The 23,234-nt window shown below is 33.7% G+C and overlaps 3 protein-coding genes across 3 annotated transcripts; 2 read left to right on the forward strand and 1 right to left on the reverse strand.

The window, feature by feature from the left end:
• Nucleotides 1–1,041: 1,041 nt before the first annotated feature.
• Nucleotides 1,042–11,571, reverse strand: LOC116165188. Its single transcript, XM_031479495.1, has 5 exons — nucleotides 11,013–11,571; nucleotides 10,773–10,957; nucleotides 3,785–4,686; nucleotides 3,124–3,728; nucleotides 1,042–2,614 (listed from the first exon to the last, which is right to left on the reverse strand). Exons 1-5 carry the CDS (start codon nucleotides 11,121–11,123, stop codon nucleotides 1,715–1,717), a joined length of 2,703 nt encoding a protein of 900 aa, XP_031335355.1. The 5' UTR covers nucleotides 11,124–11,571; the 3' UTR covers nucleotides 1,042–1,714.
• Nucleotides 11,572–11,628: 57 nt separating this feature from the next.
• Nucleotides 11,629–18,749, forward strand: LOC116165189 (tetraspanin-8-like). Its single transcript, XM_031479496.1, has 4 exons — nucleotides 11,629–11,851; nucleotides 15,590–15,784; nucleotides 15,838–16,011; nucleotides 16,098–18,749. The coding sequence occupies exons 1-4, from the start codon at nucleotides 11,792–11,794 to the stop codon at nucleotides 16,449–16,451; spliced, it is 783 nt and encodes a 260-aa protein (XP_031335356.1). The 5' UTR covers nucleotides 11,629–11,791; the 3' UTR covers nucleotides 16,452–18,749.
• Nucleotides 18,750–20,562: 1,813 nt separating this feature from the next.
• Nucleotides 20,563–21,460, forward strand: LOC116163479 (60S ribosomal protein L18a). The gene is made up of 3 exons (XM_031477417.1): nucleotides 20,563–20,669; nucleotides 20,851–21,207; nucleotides 21,258–21,460. The coding sequence occupies exons 1-3, from the start codon at nucleotides 20,652–20,654 to the stop codon at nucleotides 21,414–21,416; spliced, it is 534 nt and encodes a 177-aa protein (XP_031333277.1). The 5' UTR covers nucleotides 20,563–20,651; the 3' UTR covers nucleotides 21,417–21,460.
• Nucleotides 21,461–23,234: the final 1,774 nt, after the last annotated feature.

The raw sequence follows: 23,234 nt of genomic DNA on the forward strand, positions 1-23,234 counted from the left end.
TTAGTCTAAACTCGAAATCATGCATTATTTCGCGCAATTGCGAATTACCGACGCGATTTTCACTCTTTTAGTTGTGGAACGATCTCTAGATCTTTTCAATGTTGTGCCTTATATCTATGAAAATTTAAATTTTTTAAAGTTCGAATATTTAATTCGTTTTAGTATTTGCCCAATTAAATTCCTGATCAGCTAGGCACTAATTATATGTACCTACCCAAAATTACTTTAAACTTAGTGACTTGTCACTTTGGAGAACATAGAGCGGAGCGTTAATTACATTGTTCAGTTATTTCTGGTAACTTTGCCTATAACGAAGCATCCGTTTTCAGTCTTGACGTTTACGTTATAATGATTTGCACTGTGTAGATGAACACCCTGTATCTAGAACGTTTTAAGTTGGGCGCTTCGTTATGAAAAGTATCGTGGCAAAAGTATTTAGGAGTTGAAGATAGAAGGTATAGGTATTGGATTTATTTAGTTTGTATTTAAGTTACTTAGTTATTTCAGCCGCCGCTACCAAATATGTTAATAAACGCCTGAACCGATTTTGAAAAAAATTGAGGTGCATACAGGTTTGCATGGGAGATCGGAAACGTCCTATTTTGGTGACCATCAGTTACTATCGTCACTAGTCAGGGTTTTTTAAATAAAGTTTCCATGCAAAAATTTTTTAGAATATGAATGTTTACTCATGAGATTCATGACTTTCTTTCCCAAACATTTACTTCACAATTAACCTGAATTTTAATAATTTTTTGATCAAAACGTCCAGTTCGAATTTCTTACTTATTTTTCGGACCCTTTGTTAGGTGACCAAATCTTTTTATTCTTTGGACACCTTTTTCATATTTAGGAGTTGTTATTTAAAACATGGCTTCATGTGGGTTTAAATTTTAAAACTTCACTGGTCGAATCACAAAGCACCAATTTCCAATCATAAACCTCTCATTGAACAACCATCATTCATCAACCAGGCGATTTAATACTTTCCCACTCTACTCTACACATTCTAATAACCTTAGCTTCTTTATAATCAAACAATGAAGACGTAAAAATTTATTTGAAGTAACGCTTTTTTAGATTTACATTTTATGTAACAATGTATAAAAATTAAAATCTGATTTACATTTTATTACATCAACTAAATAAATTAACTTCTAATTACGAATTTGTCATTCTATTTACATTTACAAAGTTAGCCTGATGTTTGGTCAGTAGTTAAAATGCATAAAACAGCGAATTTGGAATAAATTCTATTCAATGTTATTTCACATCGCCAAACTGTTTGAATACTGTCCAGCTGTAATAAAAAATGTGTGCAATATCGTTGGTTTGTTCCTGGCTGATTTTTATAAAATTATAGTAAAGGATTTTAAAAAAAAGCACCTCGTCACAAAAACAAGAACGAGCTAACAACAGCGGTTACACATTTGGTAAATATATAAAAAAAAATAAAAGACAAACTTAATTCAAGCTCAAATTGTGTCAAATTAATGCAATAAATAAATACATATTTACATGTTAAGGCATTCAAAAATAATATCTTGTACCGCATTTACAGTATTAATTGGAAGATTATGTTGAGCCTGAATTTCTTTGTCAACCTTATTGTTACAGATTAAATAGAACAACAGATCCGTTTACAATAATTAGTATTACTTTAGAAGATGGAAATTCTTTAATATTAAACAAAATGCACTTAAACTACTTAATACTATACCCTCATACGCTTCTTAGACTGCCTAGGGGTAGAATGTACAGGCCTGTCGGGACATGCGGCCTGCGCACGTGCGAGTTTTTCACAGAAGGTATTTTCGGATGGCGCTTCGTATTCATCTAAATGTTCATGGTACCTTTCCTTGGTTAATAGTTTTATCCTCATGGTGTCATTAGCCAACTCCCCTGACGGACCAGTCAATTCGATGTTGTAAGTGTTGGCCAATTGAAGCGATGCCAAAAAAAATCTACAAACTTCTGATGATTTCTGATTAGATACTAAGTGAGCAAAAGGTAACGCATCCTCTTCAGGAAGAGCGTCAATTATTTTTCCTCCGTAATCATGTATATCAAATTCACTTCTGTGCAGCCCTCTTAATTTTGGTTCGATGAAGTTTTTCCAATCGGTCACCGCCTTTGTCCTGCTTAAGGTATGCATACTACTACAATTGGATGTACTGGCTTCCACTATGTCATGAGTGATATTGGAGATTGGATCGCAACTAACAGGGTTAGCAGAATCAGAAGTTGAGGGTAACAAACACTGAGAATCCATTTCGTTATCACTGTCATTCTGAGTTTGAGTCTCTGTAACCTCATTGGTCACTTCAATACTATTGGGTATATAGTTCTCTCTCGCATCTAAAGTTATGCCATTTGTAGAATCCGAGATATTACTCTGTGGAATAAGAGTCTCCTGTGCTGAATCATCATCATCATCATCCATAGCCAACAGATATCCCTCTTCATCATCTTCTGGGATGTAGTGACATAAATAAAAACGTTCGAATCTTTCAAGTAATGTTACCACCGTCTTTAACGATTTAGTCCTAGGTACGCATTTTCTTTTTGGTTTCGGGAAGAGTTCTTCATCATTTAAATCATTAACCAATTTTCTCTGGAACAGAAGAACTAAATTAGTACAGACAAAAACTGTGCTTAAATTTTTATTGTAATAAGTAAATTAATTATTCAATGTTCCACCAAGGTATCAAAAGGAGGATTTACTGTGATAGTTTTAAAAAAAAACCTGTAGTTAAAAAATAAGTAAAACATGTGACACACTGTGTTTTAAAATTCAAATTAGCTAGAACAGGAACTACGAAGTTTATTATGCCATCATTCATATATTGTTCATAAATTTTGAAACACTAGCCATTAAGAAAACACAGAGATCGTCAGAATTCCAATTCCAAAATATGATTATGGTTATCCGAGGTTGCAAATTAAATCAAATCAAGCAATTGATGTATATTGTATACAGATTTGCAATTTCTCAAAAAATGGTACATTAAATCTGACAAAGAAAGCAAAAGCAAGTCTTACTGCAACCTGCTAACTGTTAAATCCGACGCAAAGGCATTTTGTTATTATACAAGCCATGCCATACATTAGCAGACTAAGTACCTTTAGTGTTTCGATTTTCTTCTCTGGTAATGGTTTTATAAATGATCGTACAGTAATAGACACTGGGGTGATGATTCTACTTATACCAATCTGGCTGTCTTTAGAATTTGCTTCAGGAGTGACACTTTTATCATTTAATGTTCCCAAAATCCTATTTACTGCACTTAATTCATTTTCCTGGCTAACTGATGCTGTTAAATCCTTTTCATCACTAGGAGCAGTGGCAGCTTCTGGTACTGTTAGATCACTGGTAGTTACATCACTTATTTCTGCAGTGAGCACTGATGTACAATTTTGTTCTACACTATTCGAGTTAACTGTAGGTACAGTAATCACTGAATGAATAATGACCGAATTAGCTTGAGGATTGGGCATGATTACATCCTCTACTGTCGGACTATTACTATCTCCATTTCCTTCCAAATTGCAAGCATCAGCTGCAGGATTACATGTAAGCGAAACCCCTTCTCTATTAATATCACCACTTCCGCCCCGATTCCCTTCCACATTGCAAGCATCAACAAGCACTGCGGGATTAGACGTCGCTGCGACATTGCAAAGTGGAATTTCTTCGACATGCATAACAGTTTCACAGGTATCCAACTCTGTAAACATATGCCTATCAATGTATCTAATATCACACTGCTCAAACTAAACATACCTAATTCATCTCTGTGAAAGCTAGATACTGATGGAATTTGATCCTCGTATATTCCAGAATCGACAAGACTGTGTTGGGACATAAGAACTGTGTCGGGCCTGCTAGCGGACCTACTGTCGGAATCGTTAAACATTTCATGATAACCAGAATCGGCCTCGCTACATCGTTCAGAGCTTTTCTTAATTCGAGCAGCAGAAATTTGTCGCTCCTTCACCAATAAATCGTGTATCATAGCTCTTACATGGACATCATTATTTAATGTATAGTCGGTCATCAAGTCTTCAGGTAGCCTGATCAGGTTAACAACTGAGAGATTTGATAAACCGACAGCATTCGCTTCACTAGGCAGTAAGGCATCAATCTGGCGAATTCTTTGTTGAAATAAATTGAAATCGTCTCCACGCCTCTCCAACCAAAATTTTTTATAATTAATCATTATGTGTTTCAGGTACTTTTGTAATAGCCAATCTTGATTATTTCCGCCTATTATACGTTCCGGTTCCCTTATATTGCAAAGAGAACCAAAATATGGAAGCAAACGATTCATGATTAACTCATTGTAAGATGCTAGTCGTTCATCACTGTCCAAAGACACACTCTGATTTAAACTGCAAAGGAAATCACTGCAAGGTTGAGGAGGTTCTTGTCGACAAGAAGCTTCTTCACTCGAATGGTCGTTTACAGTTTTATTTGTATTGATTTCCTTCCACCTATTAGTGACAGCATCGCTTCCCGGCATTGTTGATGCCGTCTCTAATAGTTTTTTACTTCGATCTATGTCATGTATTAACTCGTCCAAACATGGCAATTTCTCCACCACGTTTTGAATAATTTTTTTTCTTTTGTTTCGGTTAATGCGCTGTACAATTTTTTCCGCCTCTTTCTCATTTTCCTTCTGGGATCTGTAATGAAAATTCGAATATAAATAAAATTCAATGTTTTATTCACATTTTCACAATTTTTAGACATACTGCCCGGGTTCACTAACAATAATTATCTGCAGTGAAAGTTTATTCTATATATTTTAACAAATACCAAATGCACGCTGGATACATTTTCGAAAATAGCCCAAAAAATATTTACTGGTTCAATTCGTGATGTATCCATTCCGTGCTTAAAGTTCGATAATCAATATGAAAATTGTGGGAAGAGGTACACATGATACTGTTTTTTGCCCTTGCTTATACAATGGCAAATTTGATTATAAAAAATTAAATTTAAAAGAATGATCACATCATTATAATCATGGTGTCTTTCTTTTTGTGTTAATATAGTGTTTGAAATACATATAATTTGGTTGTTTTTTTTCATGTTGTAACAGGTGGCCGTTTAGCCGCTTTCAAAAGTGTTTTTTCGAATTTCTATTTTGTTAAACATAAGAAAATTTACACATGTACCGCTACATAGCGAACGGGAACGAAAATATGTCTGGCGATGAAAAGGACACTTGAATTTCTGAAAGATGTCGGTATATACCAAGAAGTGTGACCTGAAATGTGAGGTAGTAGAAACAGTTGTGTGGTACAAACTGGTGTATAAAGGGGATATGACCTTAGATGTTAAACCCTATACCAAAAAAAAAAAAAAATAAGGTGTACGTTTTTGATAAAAATGTGCGAGATGTGAGATACCAGGGAGTTTTTCGGCAGATGAAGTTCGACTTTTGAAGAGCAGACATGTACCATTTGGGTGCGTTAAAAATTACATTCTTAATATCATAATAATTAATTGCGTTGACTCATTCAATAATTCTGCAAATATTGTAACATAATTTCTTTAGTGAGACTTTTGAATTTATTAATCGACAGTTGTTTCAGGGTTAGATTGTTATTTGAAAAGACATTTAAAAAAACGTTTTCTGATACAATTCGCTTTATGGTATGGTAGTAACAAAGTATGGTATCAAGTATTATATTGATGACTACTCCTGTCTGACACTTTGCTGTTATCATTTTTTCGGCGATGTATTTCAAAGTATAGTGTAAATATAGGCAGGGTACAGGCATAATTTTATAAGATTTAAAGTGACCTCTACCTCGAACCAATGTTGGCAAGCACTCACTCCCTTTCTTTTGGAATATAAAAACTCTCCTAGCCTGAGGCGCATTGTCCCATACAGTGATTTCATAACTGATCTTGAACGAAAAAAAGCAAAATAACAATTTAAGAGAACAGATTTGTCAACAGATGTTCTGAACTTAACTAATACACAAATTTTGTATTAAGACTGTGTTTTAGTTGATTGGAATCAAGCCAATCCTGCACTTCTGTAGTGGCTAATTGACTGACTCAAGTCGCATGGGCTTGTAGATTTGCAAATAACAACAATAACAAACATACTCATTGCCACTTTTTGAGCTTTACAAGTCTAGTCTAGTGATTTTCAATACAACGTTTCGTTTTGGAGAAATCATCATCAAGTTTCTTTTTATATGACCTGTAAAAAAGTACATACTGTATTGAGTACCATTTTTTATTACTAATACAACTATGTATGGCACACAACAAAAATAAATATTGGGAACTATTCTATTCAACCAGATGGTGCACTCGCGCAAAACGCCCTAATTGTGCGAGAATGTCAGAAAAATTTCCTGGAAAATGAAAAATATGTTCAATAGGTATTCTCGCATGCTTAGGGCGTTGTGCGTGGGTGCACCATCCTGTTGAACCCGACAGTTTCCAACTTTTGATTTTTTGTGTGCCTAACATCGTTGGATTAGTAATAACAAATGCTACTTAGTACTTATAAAAAAATACAATTGATGATGATTTCTCCAAAAGGAAACGTTGTATTGAATATCTCTCAACGCTATCTTGTAGAGCTCAATGAGAAAGTGTTTCTTTATTTTGTTTGTATCTGTTCAAATAAAATCTGAAAAAAATAAAAACAAAACCGGCACATGGCATATCTTCGGAAGTAATCGGAATTTTTTGGTGTTCTTTAAAGCATGATTATAACTTTTTAATTGCGCATCTTTTCTCTAGTTTGACCATTGTCGCCACTTCTATGGTTTCGGATATTCCTATGATAGACATCTTGCACACAGTGTATGCGAGATGGTTACAGAAGAGTTAGATTAAAAGTAAAGCCCAGTTTAATACAAGGTAGATTACTAGATTTACGAGATTGCTCATGTATATAATGCTTTGCCGGCTGATGTAAAATGTTATGTACCAGATACATTCAAAAATAGTATAGACTCCTCCTAAAATAATAATAAGTATGTAGTATATTTCCATGTTAAAAACCATTAGCTTACTTTGTAAACCACATCTTATTTGCATCAATGTCTTGTTTGTTAAGTTTTAAATGTACTACTCCATTTTTTATTTCACTCTTTTGTATGTATCATAACCTGTCTAATTAAATATACTAACATTAAATAAATGAAGGGTTGAGTAGAAGAGCAGACACGGATGATATCCCTGCCTGAACTCCGCCATTTAGACAGGCTATATAGCAATTGTTTAATAAAGTCATTTATTATTATTTGATTATTTAGCTGGAAGAAAGCTGGATTATTACAAAAACGTGTTGTACAAACATGTGATCTGTATTAACTCTGGGTTAAAACATCGTCCAGACAGTAAAAGTTGATTATTTGCATGTGATAACTACATTGTAGTAAAATAGTTTTGAGTTTTGGGCTCACTATGACACAATCTGATCGATTGAGTGCAGTAATCATTTTTCCAAGCATTTTTTAAAGATAAGTAAATAAAAATTCTGTTTTTTATTTTTTAACTGCATGAAATGAATATTGTAGGTTATCTCAACGATATTTGGTAAATTAGTTTTTGAATAAGAAAATCACATCCAAAATTATTGTCTTGCAATACTAACTCTAAAACACAACATTTCGACCTCTAATTAAGATACTTTAAAGATTAGTAGCAATGTTCTAATCTACAAGTTGATGATAATATTTTTGATATAAAAATTAAATAGTTATTTATTATACAAGAGGATAAAGGGGCATTTTAATGGATAGTTTCCCTTTATCGTCGTGTATAATACAAAGCTTTATTTTATAGCAGAAACCATACATACATTGTAAAGCTTCTGGCAATTCTGAATTTAATTTAGGGACGTCAAAAATAGTAAGCATAGGTTCTGTCGTCGCGATCGTTTCTATAGAAACAGATTTGTCATATGTTCTCAACCTCATTTTATAACGTGCATTTGAAATGACAGATGGCATAGAATGCACAATCATTTGTTTCACTTTATCTACCCTTACGGTTAAAGTGATCACTTTATCTATCCTTACGGTTAAAGAACGGCTTAGCCTACTCATTCAAACCTTTTAAAATGTCAATTTAACATATGCTATAAAATAAATATATCAAAATAGCTACATTTAGGTATAGGACATTATCTGGGACACAATACATGAGGAGTGCACCTATACAGGTTGATTCAAATTCGAAGGCCACCATGGGGATCTCGGGAACTGTAAAAGATAGGTAGGTAGTTTAAATTTGGGAAAGTTGCGTATTTTGATGCTTAACAAAATGACGTTTTGAAACAGAAAAAATTCCGACTACTGTCAGAGATATCGGGAAAAAAATGAATGCAAAATCCTTTGTATTTTTTACTAAAGTTACTTAGAAAATGCAGGTTTAAAATTTTAAGTCTGACGTTTCGTCTCCAGTAAACCATCAAGTTTGTTTTTTTTTATGGAAACCATTTTTACTCTTTATGTCATTTTTTCGGATTTCTAAAATGTAAACATCATTATTTTTAATAAGAAATAGCCTTATTAATTCGTAAAAACGCAAGAAACTACATACATACGCTACCAAAGACAAAGTTTCCTAGGGAAAAAAAGATATTTTAATAAAATCAATACAACTAAAAACCAACAAAGAAGTCTACATGGATTTAATAGATAATCAAAAACTATACACAATTGGATTTTGAAGACAAATATCAAGGAACATTTCTACAATTGTTAAAGTTCATCGGCCTGTATAGAATCACCTAGACCTAGAATCTAAAAATGAAATAGGTAATACCTACCTATAGTCCTATATAGGGTTTTCCATTTAAAATACGCAAGCTGGTATCAACTTCTGGAAGTGCGAACAATTTGAAAATACATATTTTACATAAATTCTCTTAATTACATATTATTTTATGGCATTTCTCGCCAGTGTTAGAAGGATGTTCTTCATACCTCATCAAGGTAAACACAATTATAATATTAAAACAAGCTAAAAACGTGGTCACCCGCAACCGAAGAAAGCGCATTTTCCCACGGCCTGCCTTCATGAAGTAGATATTATTACCTAACGGTCACAAAGCAGTGAGGATCCTCGCCAACTATTACTGTGGTTGGATGAACAGCAACTTTCTCCAATCCACACCTTATAAGCAATCAGCATTCCCCACAGCAACAATGGTTTCGATCACTGTTTTTGTCGTTTTCTAAGTTGATCAGTCTAGTCTTGCTTCTTCCATTAGCAAGAAAATGCTCCTGTTGAACTGAACATAATCGCATTCGGGCTCACCGTGAGCGTAGCGGCTAATATTTTAAAAATTTAGATTTTTCTTCCTCATCTCATTTAGTATTATTATTACTTATAGGTATATAGTGTGCTATATCATTTTGTAGATCATTTTATGCTGTTTAATTCTCTGGTATAACATTTTTAATTAGGAACAACAGTTTTCAAGTTATTTACGAAAAACTAAAAAAGGGACCTTTAACCCCTTTCCCCTCCCTGAGCCCTAGCTAGACCATATAGTACATGGACTGCTATTAGCCCTATGCTTTCAATACAAAATGGGTGGTCACGGATAGAGGGCACTGTAGTCGTGGGTATGTGAATCTCAGGGTAAACTAAAGTCGTGTAAACACCATTCAAATCGCGTAAAGAGTAGCTTTTATAGTAACCGCGTAGTACGGGAAGCTTTAAATACTCTTGATTATCCTTCTATGCGTCCACAAATATGGATAGGTTTGCTTTTTTGGCATATCTAGGCGATTCATTAACTGACGTTTGTTTATAGGTTCTATAGTCTCAAATCGTGTCTAATCGGACAACTTCGGACAGACTAGTTTACCCTGAGACTCACATACCCGGGCGATGTCCTTGACCATATTTTCGTTACAATTAGCAGTCCATGTACTATATGGTCTAAGCCCTTAGCTCACACCCCACCCCTCAGTACTTTTAGTATGATGTTCAGGATACCTTCCCCTACATATGTGTCAAAATTGGCTTCTACATGATTTTTTTCCTCTATTTAGCTTTTGTTGGTCTTCGTTGCCTGTACTACCCGTACAGAATCAGCAATAACTCAGTGACCAATCCAAATAAACTTTTGTCATTCTTGTCTCTGTACTACACCGTATAAGAAAGAAACCACAACGAAAAAGCTAAAACTGGAGGACTAGTAGTGGTACAGACAGACAAAGTGGGAACAATAGCATTAATGAGCTAAAAAAATTGCTCTGGCTAACATGATGCAATTTAGTTCAGCCGGAAATGAAAGTACAAACGGACCGACAGGCAGACAGACTGACATAATCAAGTTTTTGTTTGATTTGAATTGCCGGTACTTAAAAACGTGAATTTCCGTCAAAAAAGTGCGGGGTCATTTTTTACCCCAACGCAATTCCTCTCTTACTAACGTGCAGGCAGTAAAAACGGTATGACAAGTGTCAATTTTTAATTTAGTGCATACTTTTTTTCCAAATTGAAATCAATTGTTTTCAAAAGTTTTTGTTGTTTCTTCATGCTTTTTGACATTTATTGACAGTTGAAATCAAAACATGTGAAGTCATTAAGGCGCCAAAATTCCTGCTAGAGAATTACTTCGAGTAATAACAGCAATGCATTAATAATAGGCAAATGAACAAACCTGTTTCATTAGGAATACTGTTTTGTGATGTTGCCCTACTTAGCACACTATATTTGCAAAACACCAATCAACGGCAGAATGGACAGTAACTATCATATTAAAATTCAAACATACTTATTGTAAGCACACAACTGCATTTGATATTCCAGCGCATTATCCCATAATAAGTCGACCCTCTTGCTGTACAACGAAGCCGAACTTTCTAAAAAGAGTCCCGCTTCGGCAAACTTGATATTAACAATTCCATTGTTCAGGTAACGTTCACTTATGGACAATTCGCTAATAAAACTGTCCAATGTCTAAAATAGATGCGACATAAGTAAAAACAACAGCTCAACAATTTCATATACTTACTTCGCCGAGCTTCGAATCTAATGTTGGTTTCTTCAACATGTTGATAATTTTCAAGGTTAATTCACTAAAAGGAGAGGGACCAAATGGGGAATTGTTTTCACCTGTAGCCATGGCTTTATTAAATTAAAGGCATGATTGTTTGGAGGGGTCTGCAAAAGGTAGCTACACTAACAAAAATCCAAGTCACTCATACAACAGTCACAACGTATTAACAACAACTAAGTTCATTAAAATAACTGGGTCGATTGTTAAAAATATAAAGCGTTCATTGATAACACAAGATTTAAAAGCAATGTTTACAATATTTCTAAGCTTGGAAGCCATTTTCTTCGTAGTACCGCCACTGTTTATACAGAGCGCAAGCGTACACCTTGCAACTTGTTATTAATTCTCAATTCCAACCGAAATCAGAATTTTTTTAATGAAAGTTTGCACATCCTAAATTAGCCGAAATTATGGTTTTCGTAAACGGCAACATTTTAAGATGTAAAAAAGCACATTTCTATTTCCAGGATTTAAAAATTTGATTAGAGTGGACCTACTTCCGACTGCTACAACGAAGATTAACGACGATTCAAAATATCAAAACTGGAGTCCACCTTTTACGTATATATGCGTCATACTATTTTTATAGAGACTAGTTCACCAATGTGTTTCTCAATATTATCAAATAAGGAGTTTCGTGGGGGGGTCGTACAATATTTAAAATAAAAATTAATCGTCTGTGTTATTAAACTTCCTGTTTTTTCTAATTAAACTGTATTTGTGTAATAAGCATAATGGGTGGGTGTTACGATTGTATGAAGTACCTAATGGTCTTTATCAACCTTATTGTTTTTGTAAGTATATCACCCCTCTCGCCCTTACAAATAACCACAACAATAACAAATGGTTCCAAGCATACTTTTTCTGATTGATAGAACGAAATTTGCAATTATATAATGTAAGCATATAATAATTTCTACATGAATAAAATTCTAATGTATATTCATAATATCTAAAAATAAGCCAGAAGTAAAGACTGTTCCCTGTTTATGCCTAATGTAAGTGGTTTTTGTCTGGAGTAATCTTAATTTTAGATGGAACCAAATCAGACCATAATTTAAGTTCATAATAACCAACAGATACTTTTCGATAGTTTACTATTGCACTTAAGAAACCATCTGGCAAGATCCCTGCCCTGTTTTTTTGCAAAATTCTGTGTAATGTAGTAAGTATGGGTCACAAATTTAAGGTTCAGACCAGACCCTCGATTACTATTTCAAATAATTGATTCTTTAATATTATAAATCGCTAATTTACTCTAAAATGATTGGTAATAACCTGAAAAAAATATAGTAGGTACTCAATATGCATTATTAGTAAGAAGCATTCCCATTCTAATTTCTACAGGGTGTGTCATAACTATATAAGACATACAACACCCACAAATAATAAATTTATGACTCCAAAAGTATTATTCTTATTCGGTACCTAATCATACTATCCTATTTGTACTTTTTACTGTCTTGTTGAATGCATTTACAGGATTTTAAATTTTTTAATGACTAATCCAAGGATAATTATATTAACTGCATGATCAATGTCACCTCACATACAGTGAGTTTTCTTAAAGGTGAACACATTCCTATGTTCAATTGAAAAAAACATGTCAACTCAATAATTGGCAAGTGTTCTCCATTTCTAAACTACTTTTATTTAATGTTGCCACTTTTCTAAAGCGACTATATTACTGTCATATTATCAATTTATCAAATGCATTTTTTTTTAATTTTAAATAAGGTGCAAGTATTTTAATCTAATTTCTTTGTTGTAAATGAGCCATGGAAATAAAAAAAAGTTGCACCTGTGAAGTTAGCTCCTTTTTTTATAACATTTTGCAACTGTGATTCAAGTTGTGGATGTCTCCCATGAAATTCTAGAGTTTTTGATAAAACGAAGTCCCCATTGCGTCAAAATTGAAGTTCTGAAAAGTTCATCATATTATATGCTCACGAGCACCACACAGTATAAAGGAGTTCTCTGATGGGGGCGTAACAAACTGTATTTGCAACTATATGTATTTCTTTTGGAAATGTTTAAGAACACGCGTAAAGTAGTGAATATCATACAAATTTGTGGGTATATTTTAGTGCTAAATGCAAAACTTCATTATGAAATGTTTCAGTGCCTTTGAAAAGCCATACAACACACATAAAGAACTAAAACTCTACCAAAAATAGCAAATAGCTCCTCAACCGCAAAGGTAAAAGTCTTATAGGTAGCTTTTGAACCTGAAACACCATTAAAGAAACTTGTAAACCTCTTAAGAAATGTGCCTACCATCCAACGCCCTATTAAAAAAATTCAAAAAAGACACTTGGCAAGTGCGGACAGAAGTGACTACCTCATTCCCTGTCACAATCCATCGCTCCCTTCTTTTTACTGCGATCTATTATGGAAAAAAAGGACGCGCTTGGGAGGTGTGAACCCTCGTTCGTACCCGGGTCATCATAATGTATAGGCGAAATCATGAATATTTTCCGTGGCATTTGTAATATTAAAAAATTCTAACCAAAAACACTAATAGTCTTTTATCACTTGAAATACGAAAAATCTTCTAAATTAGCGCATTTTTAAAAAAAATACAAATTAAGAACTAGATTTTGTGGTTTTCCAGGCATATACTCCCTTTTTACTTAAACTGGTAGAGTCAAATCTTTATCGCCGATTTCATTGTGCAACTGCATAACGCCTTTCTTTGATGCACAGGGGTTAAATTTTGTGCTATTCATACTGTCATAGTCTCATTTTGGTTAGGTTGGGAGAGCAAAATTTGCACTTATCACCAATTTCGTCGGGGAAATGCGAGGGGAAACGGCAAAACGCATTGATTTGATGTAAAGGAACTAAATTTTGTGCGTTTTCAGTCTCATTTTGGTTAAGTTGGTAGAGCAAAATCTTCATTTATTTAATATAATTTCGGCCTCGAAACTGTGATACAACCGGGATACGTACATTGCCTTGATCGGCCTCCATGCTCAATAAGTAACTTATGTGCTATTTATGCCTTTTGCGCAATTTTTTTAGGGAACGCAGCAAGAAATTTTCGCAAATATTCTTTTTGCACTTGGAATATAAAAAACCGTCTTAATGTTTTTTTACTGTAAGGTGTACTGCAGAGCTTTCGAGAGTCTATCAATAACTATAACAATTTTGACAAAAAATTGCTGCAATTATTCCTTTGACCCTTGGAATATGATAAAGCCCCAATCTTTTTTTTTACAAATTATATCAGGTTTACCATACCATTATGGAAAGTTTTAAACCATGATCTCAAATTGATTCTTAATTCTTAAGTATGAAAAAAAAGTGTGGTAGAGGGGATCAAAACAAGCACTTTTTCCAAATAAACTGAGGATCCAACGTGTTTTGTTTGGGAGCCACCCTAAAAAAAGGACTTGCTTTTGGCATTAACAAACACAAAACAATTTTTTTTTTGGGGAGTGTTGGAGTTGCAAATAGAGTTCTGGTCAGCCTTGACAGTTCTAAAACTTTCCGTAAGTAATGGAATTTTGTGGTAAACTTTATAATAAAAAATCATGAATAAATTGTACCTACTCCTGTGCAGATAAAGAGCATTCCACTCTTGGGATATGTGTGGTGTGGTGGGTAGAAATCGATTTGTTTCGTTAATTAGAATACCATGAAATATGAAACCAACTACTTACTCTCTCGACTCCACTCTTATCAAGTAAAAGTATGCCTACCACAAATGTATACATTAAAAAAAATTCTCTGTATATAGCCGTACTTAATTTTAGATTACCCTTAATTTCGTGAGAGAACAAGCGATAAAACCGAGGATAAAACTCATTGCGCTTGGGTTAGTATATTTTAACAGGTGACCTTGACAATATTTTTCATTCAATTTGATTTGCGCAACATATTTTAACCTCACTTTTAAAACGTACTGCAGGATTCACTAATATCCGAGCTAATATCACAACCATTCTCAGTTAAAATTTTATTGAAATATTTTATAACAAAGTTGATAATGCGCCTGCGCCAGATTCAATTTTATGAAATAATTCTCTTTTTTATCTGAGACAAGCTGGCATGAATTTTTAACCTATGCCATTGAATAATTGAATTGAATGCCCATGCTTAATCTAGTGCATACAGCCCCTATTGTTTGGTAGTAGAATGGCCTAAAATTATTTTCGCTGTAGGTAGTACTTATAAGTATTTGGGGTGACGATTTTTTGGAAATATATATGAACTGCTTGAACATTGATAATTGCCTTTACTTTTACATACAAAAATAATCCATTATTGCGCAGTGTTTATTTATGATTATGTACACCAAAACCAATAATTTCTAAATCTTGAAAATTCCTACACAAAGTATTAACAGATGAGTAGTGTGTCTCAAAAAGTGAAAGAATAAAAACGAGAATTCTGTTCCTTGACATAACTTCATTTTATTAACTGAGATGGAAAAAACCCAAGAACTTGGTGTTAAAAATAGAGATATTACTTACACCTAAAAAAGTAAAGTCTCCTAGATAACTCTTAATGAACTTGTATCATTTCAGGTAATAAGTCTCACAATGATTGGACTTGCAGTCTGGATGCTAGTAGACGACACATTTTACGTCTCAATGGCAGTTGATGCAGCTAATTACAAAGTAGACGTTTATATGCTCTTAGCTGGAGGATTACTCCTTTTAGTTGTCTCTTTCCTTGGTTGCTGTGGCGTAGTACGAGAATCACAATGCATGTTAATTTCGGTAAGCATATCACGGACTAAGTTATAGAATAAAAGTTAAACAGACTTTTTTAGTTCTTCTGCATTTTGCTGGTAATTCTTGTTGCACAAATTGCGACAGTCGTTTGGGTTTATTGTAATAGCGATAAATTGGAAACTATGATACGTTACAATATTAAATCAACTGTCGAGGAGGAGTACTATAAGGATGAACGTTTACAAAAAACGTTTGACGCGATTCAACAGGGAGTAAGTACATATTTGTGTAGAGTGAAGTGAAATTTGATTGGCCTAACCGTTCGTATGAAAATTTTTTAAATCAATGTTTGTTATAGTTAAAGTGCTGTGGAGCTGATTATCCGGCTGATTGGAATAAAAGTAAGAATATTTTAGTCGGCGCTACAATTGAAGAGAAGAACACCTTTAACATTCCAAAAAGTTGTTGCACTGCACTTGCAACTTCCTCAGATTGCGAAAAAAGTACTCAGCAGTTACACATTGGACAAGGAATTGACTTTAAGACTGTTTTTGAAAATGGTTGTACAACCAAAGTTTTAGATATAGTACGCGAAAAAGTTGCCATCGTTTTTTGGGTAGCCATTGCCATTATTATACTCGAATTCATCGGTCTTATATTTACAATTATTTTGGCGGTGGCTGTGGGTAAATCTCGACATTACAAACGCTAAACTGCTGGTGCATCAAAGCAAATATATTTTCTGATCATTTTATTTATATTACATTTTGTACGAAAATTTTAGTCTTCATGATGAATAATTAAATTATTACTTACAGTAAGTCGGCTGTCTCCTACAACGCGCACACAAACCTAAAATGGTACAAAGCTCTTTTAATGTTTAAAAATAACGGTGCCATACACATACATATGGACTTTATGTTGCCACTCTGAATTCAGATGCAATGAAGAAAGACAAAATGTACAATATTTATGCCCAGTTGCACCAACAAGTCTTGCTTAGAGTTAAGTCGAACTTCAAATCTATGGCAACGATTATTGAGACAATCGTTGCTATATGGTAATTAAGTTACGCTTAACTTTAAGGGATACTTAATGTTGACCGTGCAACTGGCCATTAGTCGTTTCAAATGTGGGTAGCGCTATGATGGATGCGTCATAAATGACAAAACAATAATTATGTAAATATGATTTTATATTTTTGAATACTTATTAGGACCTGATTTTACCACGTTCAATTGAATTGAAACAATATGGATCACTTGCACTGTATATTTTTTTACTTTTATTCAATCAATAATTCCTTTTTCAATCATATTGGCACTGTAAGATCAGTATTGTAATACTGATTGAAGTTAATACAGTGAACAGACAAAATGCATAGATTATAGATTGGGTAAAATTAAGAAAATTAGCTAACAATAAATTTACATTTATTGAAAATTTGAATTATTAGCAACTATTTCTGAGTTTCAGGTTTCTTAATTTAACAAATTATCTGCCAAACTATAATGATTATTTAATATTTTGAGAAGTCGCGTGGCATAAACTGGTTATATTGTTGCATAAGTTTATTTACTATTACATTTAAAGCAACGGATCTTTACACTGTTGTTTATGTTGCTATTTTCTAACAAAACAAATAAAAACTGTTAAAAATCAAGTGAGTGAGTCAATTTTCATTTAAAAAATAATTACAAAGAAACAAAGAAATGGCGCACAATAAGATATATTACTATTTTATCATTTTCCTAGAAGGGGAAGGGGGGAATTTTCAAAATTTTAATTTTATAATTAACTGAGTGGGTTTGTCTGTACAGAGTAGACATTAGCAAATAATATTTACTTTAGCTTTTCAAAATGAGTGCCAAAAATCCAAACCTTACAGTTTTGCCTCCACTGCAGTGGTTCTCATTTCTAGTCTTCTATTATTGAGATCTTTATTTAAGGAATTAGCAATCTCTCTGTCATTACCTGTTATTGTAGCCGTTTTATGTTCTATGTTGCCAAACCTTCTAGCTAAGTCCATCTTATCTATAGCAGTATCACCTGTTCAAAAAGAAACTTAACTATTGCAAAATTTTCTTATTATTTTACACATGAAATGATTAAAAAAAAAGAGAATACGTGTAGTGTAATTGGCCTTTAGGCAAAAAATAACAATTTTTTCTATATATGTACTTTTATCAGCAAATGTCAAATCTCATTCAGGATAGAATGAAATTCTTTTTTTATTATATTACTATATAATAAATTAAGCAGAAAATAGCAATAGTAAAGTCATTTTGAACTAACTGTATATAAGTTAGTTAATATAACATTTTATGAATCTCCTTCCTAGTCTGTTATCACGTAGTGCCAAAAACATGTTTGCAAGATCGTAGCCAATGGGGGATTATAAGAGTTCAATTCCCTTTTGCAATTTGAAAAAATTATTGTCAAAATGTACATACTCTGAAGAAATCTATTTATTTTCCCGTTATCTCATAAGCAGTCTCCTGTGGCATAATATCATGGTTACAATCTTGAACATATGTACCTACTATTGCAGTTAATCTCAAATGTGGCCCAAACGAAAATTCATTAAACGTCATGTTTTCATAAAGTTAATGTTAAGCCAAATTTGATATTATAAACTGACTGCTTTATTTTGTTACCAGTGTGTTTTTTAAATTTTTTGCACAATTAATTATTTACTATGCATGTGTTCATTAATCTTTAAGTTGGATACTTTTTCCCAATGAATACGAGTTTAGGGAGTTTATCCAACAATCTTTTAATTTAGTTTTAATTTTTAATCGAAGCTTTATTTATAAAAGGTTTTTATACTATTAACAGTATTTCTAAGTACATTAACTGTATGTATCACTGATCTCATTACAATCTGCAATTACTCAAGTGTGGCTGGTATGATTTGTATAGCTTAACTTTTTTATTTCTTGCTTTTTATAATGCCAACGTCCTAAGGGAGTTTAAAAGGAAATCTTGTAAATAAAAGATTTTAATTACAGCATGTGTTTATTTGTAAAGGTCAGTGATGTCTGTTAATAAATATTAAGTATGTGAAATTTATAATCTGAATAAACGTTTTAATAATAAAAAAAAAAGGTATATTATTATACTTTATGAAAAGTATCTCCTAAAAAGTATGCATATATATTTAGTTACAGTTTGCCTGCATTTCAATAAATTTTCAAATAGCAACAAATTTTTTAATACTCCACCACGTTTTTGTCTGTTTCGTTTAGACAATTGGTTGTTTTATTACATCACCAAAAATGGAACAAAAAATAAAATTACCTAGTTCTGTTTATTTGCGTAAGTAAATGAGAATGAGAAAAAAACGTGGGCATGTCATTTACTTGTTATTATAGGATACTCTGAGCAAAGAGTAACCATAATACTCTGCTCTGAGCGGTGCATATTTGATTTACAGTTAATAATTGGAAGAGCGAGCGTTTTTTTTTATTTAGTCACAGGTCTCCATACACGATGCTGTTTACTGAAAGGCATGCTCTTCGATTTGCAAACCTGAAGGCTAAATCTGTACTCTCGGTTTTAGCTATGATATACTCTACAGTCTACGGTTTATTCGCGTGGTTTTTGTCAGTTTTTAGTGTGAACAAATCAGAGCTGTAGCCATGATCTCTGAAGATGATCTTATGGTAATAGGACTCCCAGTTTGTTTGTTGCCTGGCAAATAGAAGAAAATAAAGCGCAAACGTTCGAAAAAAAAGTTTTTTGACACTTTATTTTGATTCTTAATTAATTGTGATCAATGAGTTACAACTTGGCACACCGCCCCAAGTTGTGTAACTCGTACCATTTGCGTATAATCATTTTCGCTCGCGCCTTCTGTTCGTGTTTTTGATGATATACCAATTAATATATTAATAATTACATTCATTAAAACTAACGAGGTACTATATGCCTCCTTCCCATGATAATAATGAGGAAAGGACGTACCGCAACTTTATTTTACTTATTTTTCAATACCTATAATATTGCTCTTTTATTACAATACATATTTTCTATTGTCTCCGATATCCGAATTTCATTTTTAAAAACAATAATAGCATGTCCCAACGTGAATATACGTTCTACATACCCCCACAGCTACTACACCACAGTTCTACTAATATGTTGTGCTCATATTCAAATAAAAGTATAAAAATGTGTAATTTAAGTATACCATAATATTAGTAAGTATAGGATATCGATATAGTATATATGGATTAAAAATTACAACGTTATGTTAAAGATAAATTTATTCAACATTTTTATAGAAAATACTCCCCAATGTAAAAAGGCGGTCGATCCGAAAAAGTGTTCTATGTAAAAACAACGACGAGCGTTACGAGAAATGCAATCCAAAGAAGATCCGATAAGCAGTCCATTTTCATGTAGGTAGGTGGTAAAGTGGTCGATACGAAAACGATGTGTCATGCAAAAACGGCGAGGAATGCGATATGAAGTAACAGAACCGCGCATATTTTGGCAATATTAAGTGACGTGTCGGGCTTCTTCGCAAATTTGTTGGATATTAATTTTTGTTCATTTGATTGTGTAACTTTTAGTAGAGCTATATACCAACAAGGGCTTACAAAAATACGAAATCCTTCACCATCATTCGTCAATAAGAATCATATAAATAAATTGTGAATTATTTCGAAACTTAAAGAAATTTTTTTTTACTATCGCTCATGAGTAAAATATTATTTTAAAAACTCAGTTATTGACTATAAGAATTCCATAAATGTGTTGTCACCTCTGAACAAACAATTGATATGAGAATGACAATTTTTATGAGATGCCTTGTATAACTCGCATTATAACGCCAACTTCATGGCAATGCCATCGGTGACAGACAACCGCGGCAAACTTCCGTTTCCTTTTACGTAGTGTGTTAACCATGAAAGCCAAAGGAGAGGTTTGTTAATATTTTATGAGTATATTATAACATTTTTTCCTCAAAAATTGTCCTTAGAAAGGTTCTGAGAAGCCGTTTGAACTGTTTCACTGATTGTATGTAGTTATTATGGCCCAAATGTAGAAATTTCATGAAGTATTACAAACACGTGTTTTCACTGTCAATTTTTCTAATTTTTCAGTTGAAAGAATTCGAAGTCATCGGGCGTAAACTCCCGGGTGAAAATGAAAAGAACACTCCTTTGTATAAAATGAGAATCTTTGCGCCCGATCGTATTGTGGCCAAGTCCAGATTTTGGTATTTCTTACGGCAGTTGAAGAAGTTCAAGAAGTCAACCGGAGAAATTATCCAAATCAAAGAAATTTCCGAGAAGAGCCCGACTAAAATCAAGAATTATGGTATTTGGTTGCGTTACGATTCGCGATCTGGTACACACAATATGTACAGGGAATATCGTGACTTGAGTGTTTCTGGAGCTGTAACCCAATGTTACAGAGATATGGGTGCTAGACACAGAGCCAGAGCCCATTCTATTCAAGTATGTAGTTTTGAACAACCATTTATCGTACTAACGTGATTCGTTATTAGATCATCAAAGTTGAAGCAATCAAAGCATCTGCTTGTCGAAGACCACAAGTTAAACAATTCCATGATTCGACAATTCGATTCCCATTGCCCAAGAGAATTCAAGGGAAAAGTCTGCGTGGCCGCTTCTCTGTGCGTAAACCTAAGACTTATTTCTTATAAAGTGTTAATCGACATAAGTTGATAATAAATAATTTGACATTCGATTTATTTATTTATATTTGTAGTCAAATCCTGTGATAATTATGCTGGGGGTTGAGTTTAATCTATATCAATGCTGATGTTCACTAGGTCAAGTAGTGTCATTTGACTGACTAGTTTCGTATTTTACCCCGCAAAATCGTATTTTAATATAAAACTTCAATTTTTATACTTTAGAAATTCTTTCAGTGATGGTAGGAGTCATTATAGGCATTTGGCAATGTGACAGGTGCGGCCCCTAAAGGCCGATTCTCACTTTCGTGCAAAGAACCGGCACGGGCAAAGTTTTTTGAGTTCAATTCACACTGCGGCACGCTTGCCGCAGGTAAGCAGTTTCTACATGAGTTTCAACTATAAAAATGTTCGAAACTTTCACGTTAATTAAAATTGGTCTAATATTAGATGATGAAGAACAAGAAAGTACATATTGCAGAAAAAGAAAAATACGTTTTTGTGTACATAAAATGCATAAGAAGTATCTTTTATGACCGAAATCATTTTCTTGGACACATTCAATCAGCATCTCATCTTGTTCCGCTGAAAAAGTGTTCCTTTGCTGACCCTTCAACCTTTCTTGTACTATGAAAAATGAACGAAAGTCGGTGACCTGCACAGAGTGTATTCACACTTGTCGGAACGTGCACGGTACATGCCCGGCAAATATTGTTTCAGAAGAACGCTGCATGCAAAGGCCGTAGCTTGCCGAGTCGTTGCTCGCATAGTGTGAATTACACCCCAAAAAATTCATAAGATTCAATAATATAGATATTTTGCCGAGTCGGTGCCTTGCCTGTGCCGAGTACGTGCCTTGCACGAAAGTGAGAATCGACCTTAAAGTGGCAGGAAAAGTAGGCTGGTCTGTGATGGCTCTGTCATGGAAACTAAAATATCCTGCACAACGTGCACAACTATAGCGTTAGCTATACGACAGGGGGGCTCTCTTATTTGATGTTTCGATGTTTGTGTGTGCGAGTGGGTCATTCTGTCCCCGTGGAGTAGGTACCTAATGCAGTTAGATCTTTCGCTGTATCTGTTGCTTATGTGCGGATTGTAGTTCTTAACATCTTAGCAATACGAGTGGGGGCCCTCTCATTTACATTTCCTCTATTTAAAATATGTTCTGCTTGAGCGATAATCGATTTTCACCTGAATACTTGCTATTGACTAGTGGCATTCTCACATGTACATACTTTTCGTGGTAAATTAGGTAAATTATGTTAACTGAAGGATGGAGTAGAGCCACACCATTTACATGTTTCCTATGTACATGCAATTTGTTTATTTAACGAGTTGTATTATCTCTATTGATCGTACAAGTATTTTGATGTGTTTTTGTACTGAATTTATCATGTTTTCCACTGCATTTATGATGTCTTGTGTATTTTTTGTTTTTATGAACTTGATTAATTGCATTTGATTTGATTATCTGTTTTTTATCATACCATTTGAGATGTTTTATTTATGTGTATTTTCTCTTGCATTTTATTGCTGTAGGTGATTTATTTCATGTATTTGTGTGGCCTGTGCCAGGGTTTTAGTCCCGTAGAAGGTTTCCCTGGCATGGTCTTGTGTGTGCGTTAATATATTTACTTGATCTTGTCATTTCTTACGCACAAAAGTTCTGTCTTTTATTTAATTCCCTTCCTCATTATGTCTCACGTCCCAACACATAAAAGAACCGATTACACAACGTAGGAGTCCATTCGTGCCACCCATATCGAGCCTACTGCCATCCAAATTCAAAAGTGCCGCGTGCCAGAGTTGCCAACGGTAAGTATA

The sequence above is a fragment of the Photinus pyralis genome, unplaced genomic scaffold (assembly GCF_008802855.1).
Source record: "Photinus pyralis isolate 1611_PpyrPB1 unplaced genomic scaffold, Ppyr1.3 Ppyr1.4_LG2, whole genome shotgun sequence".
In the NCBI taxonomy this organism is placed as follows: Eukaryota; Metazoa; Arthropoda; class Insecta; order Coleoptera; family Lampyridae; genus Photinus; species Photinus pyralis.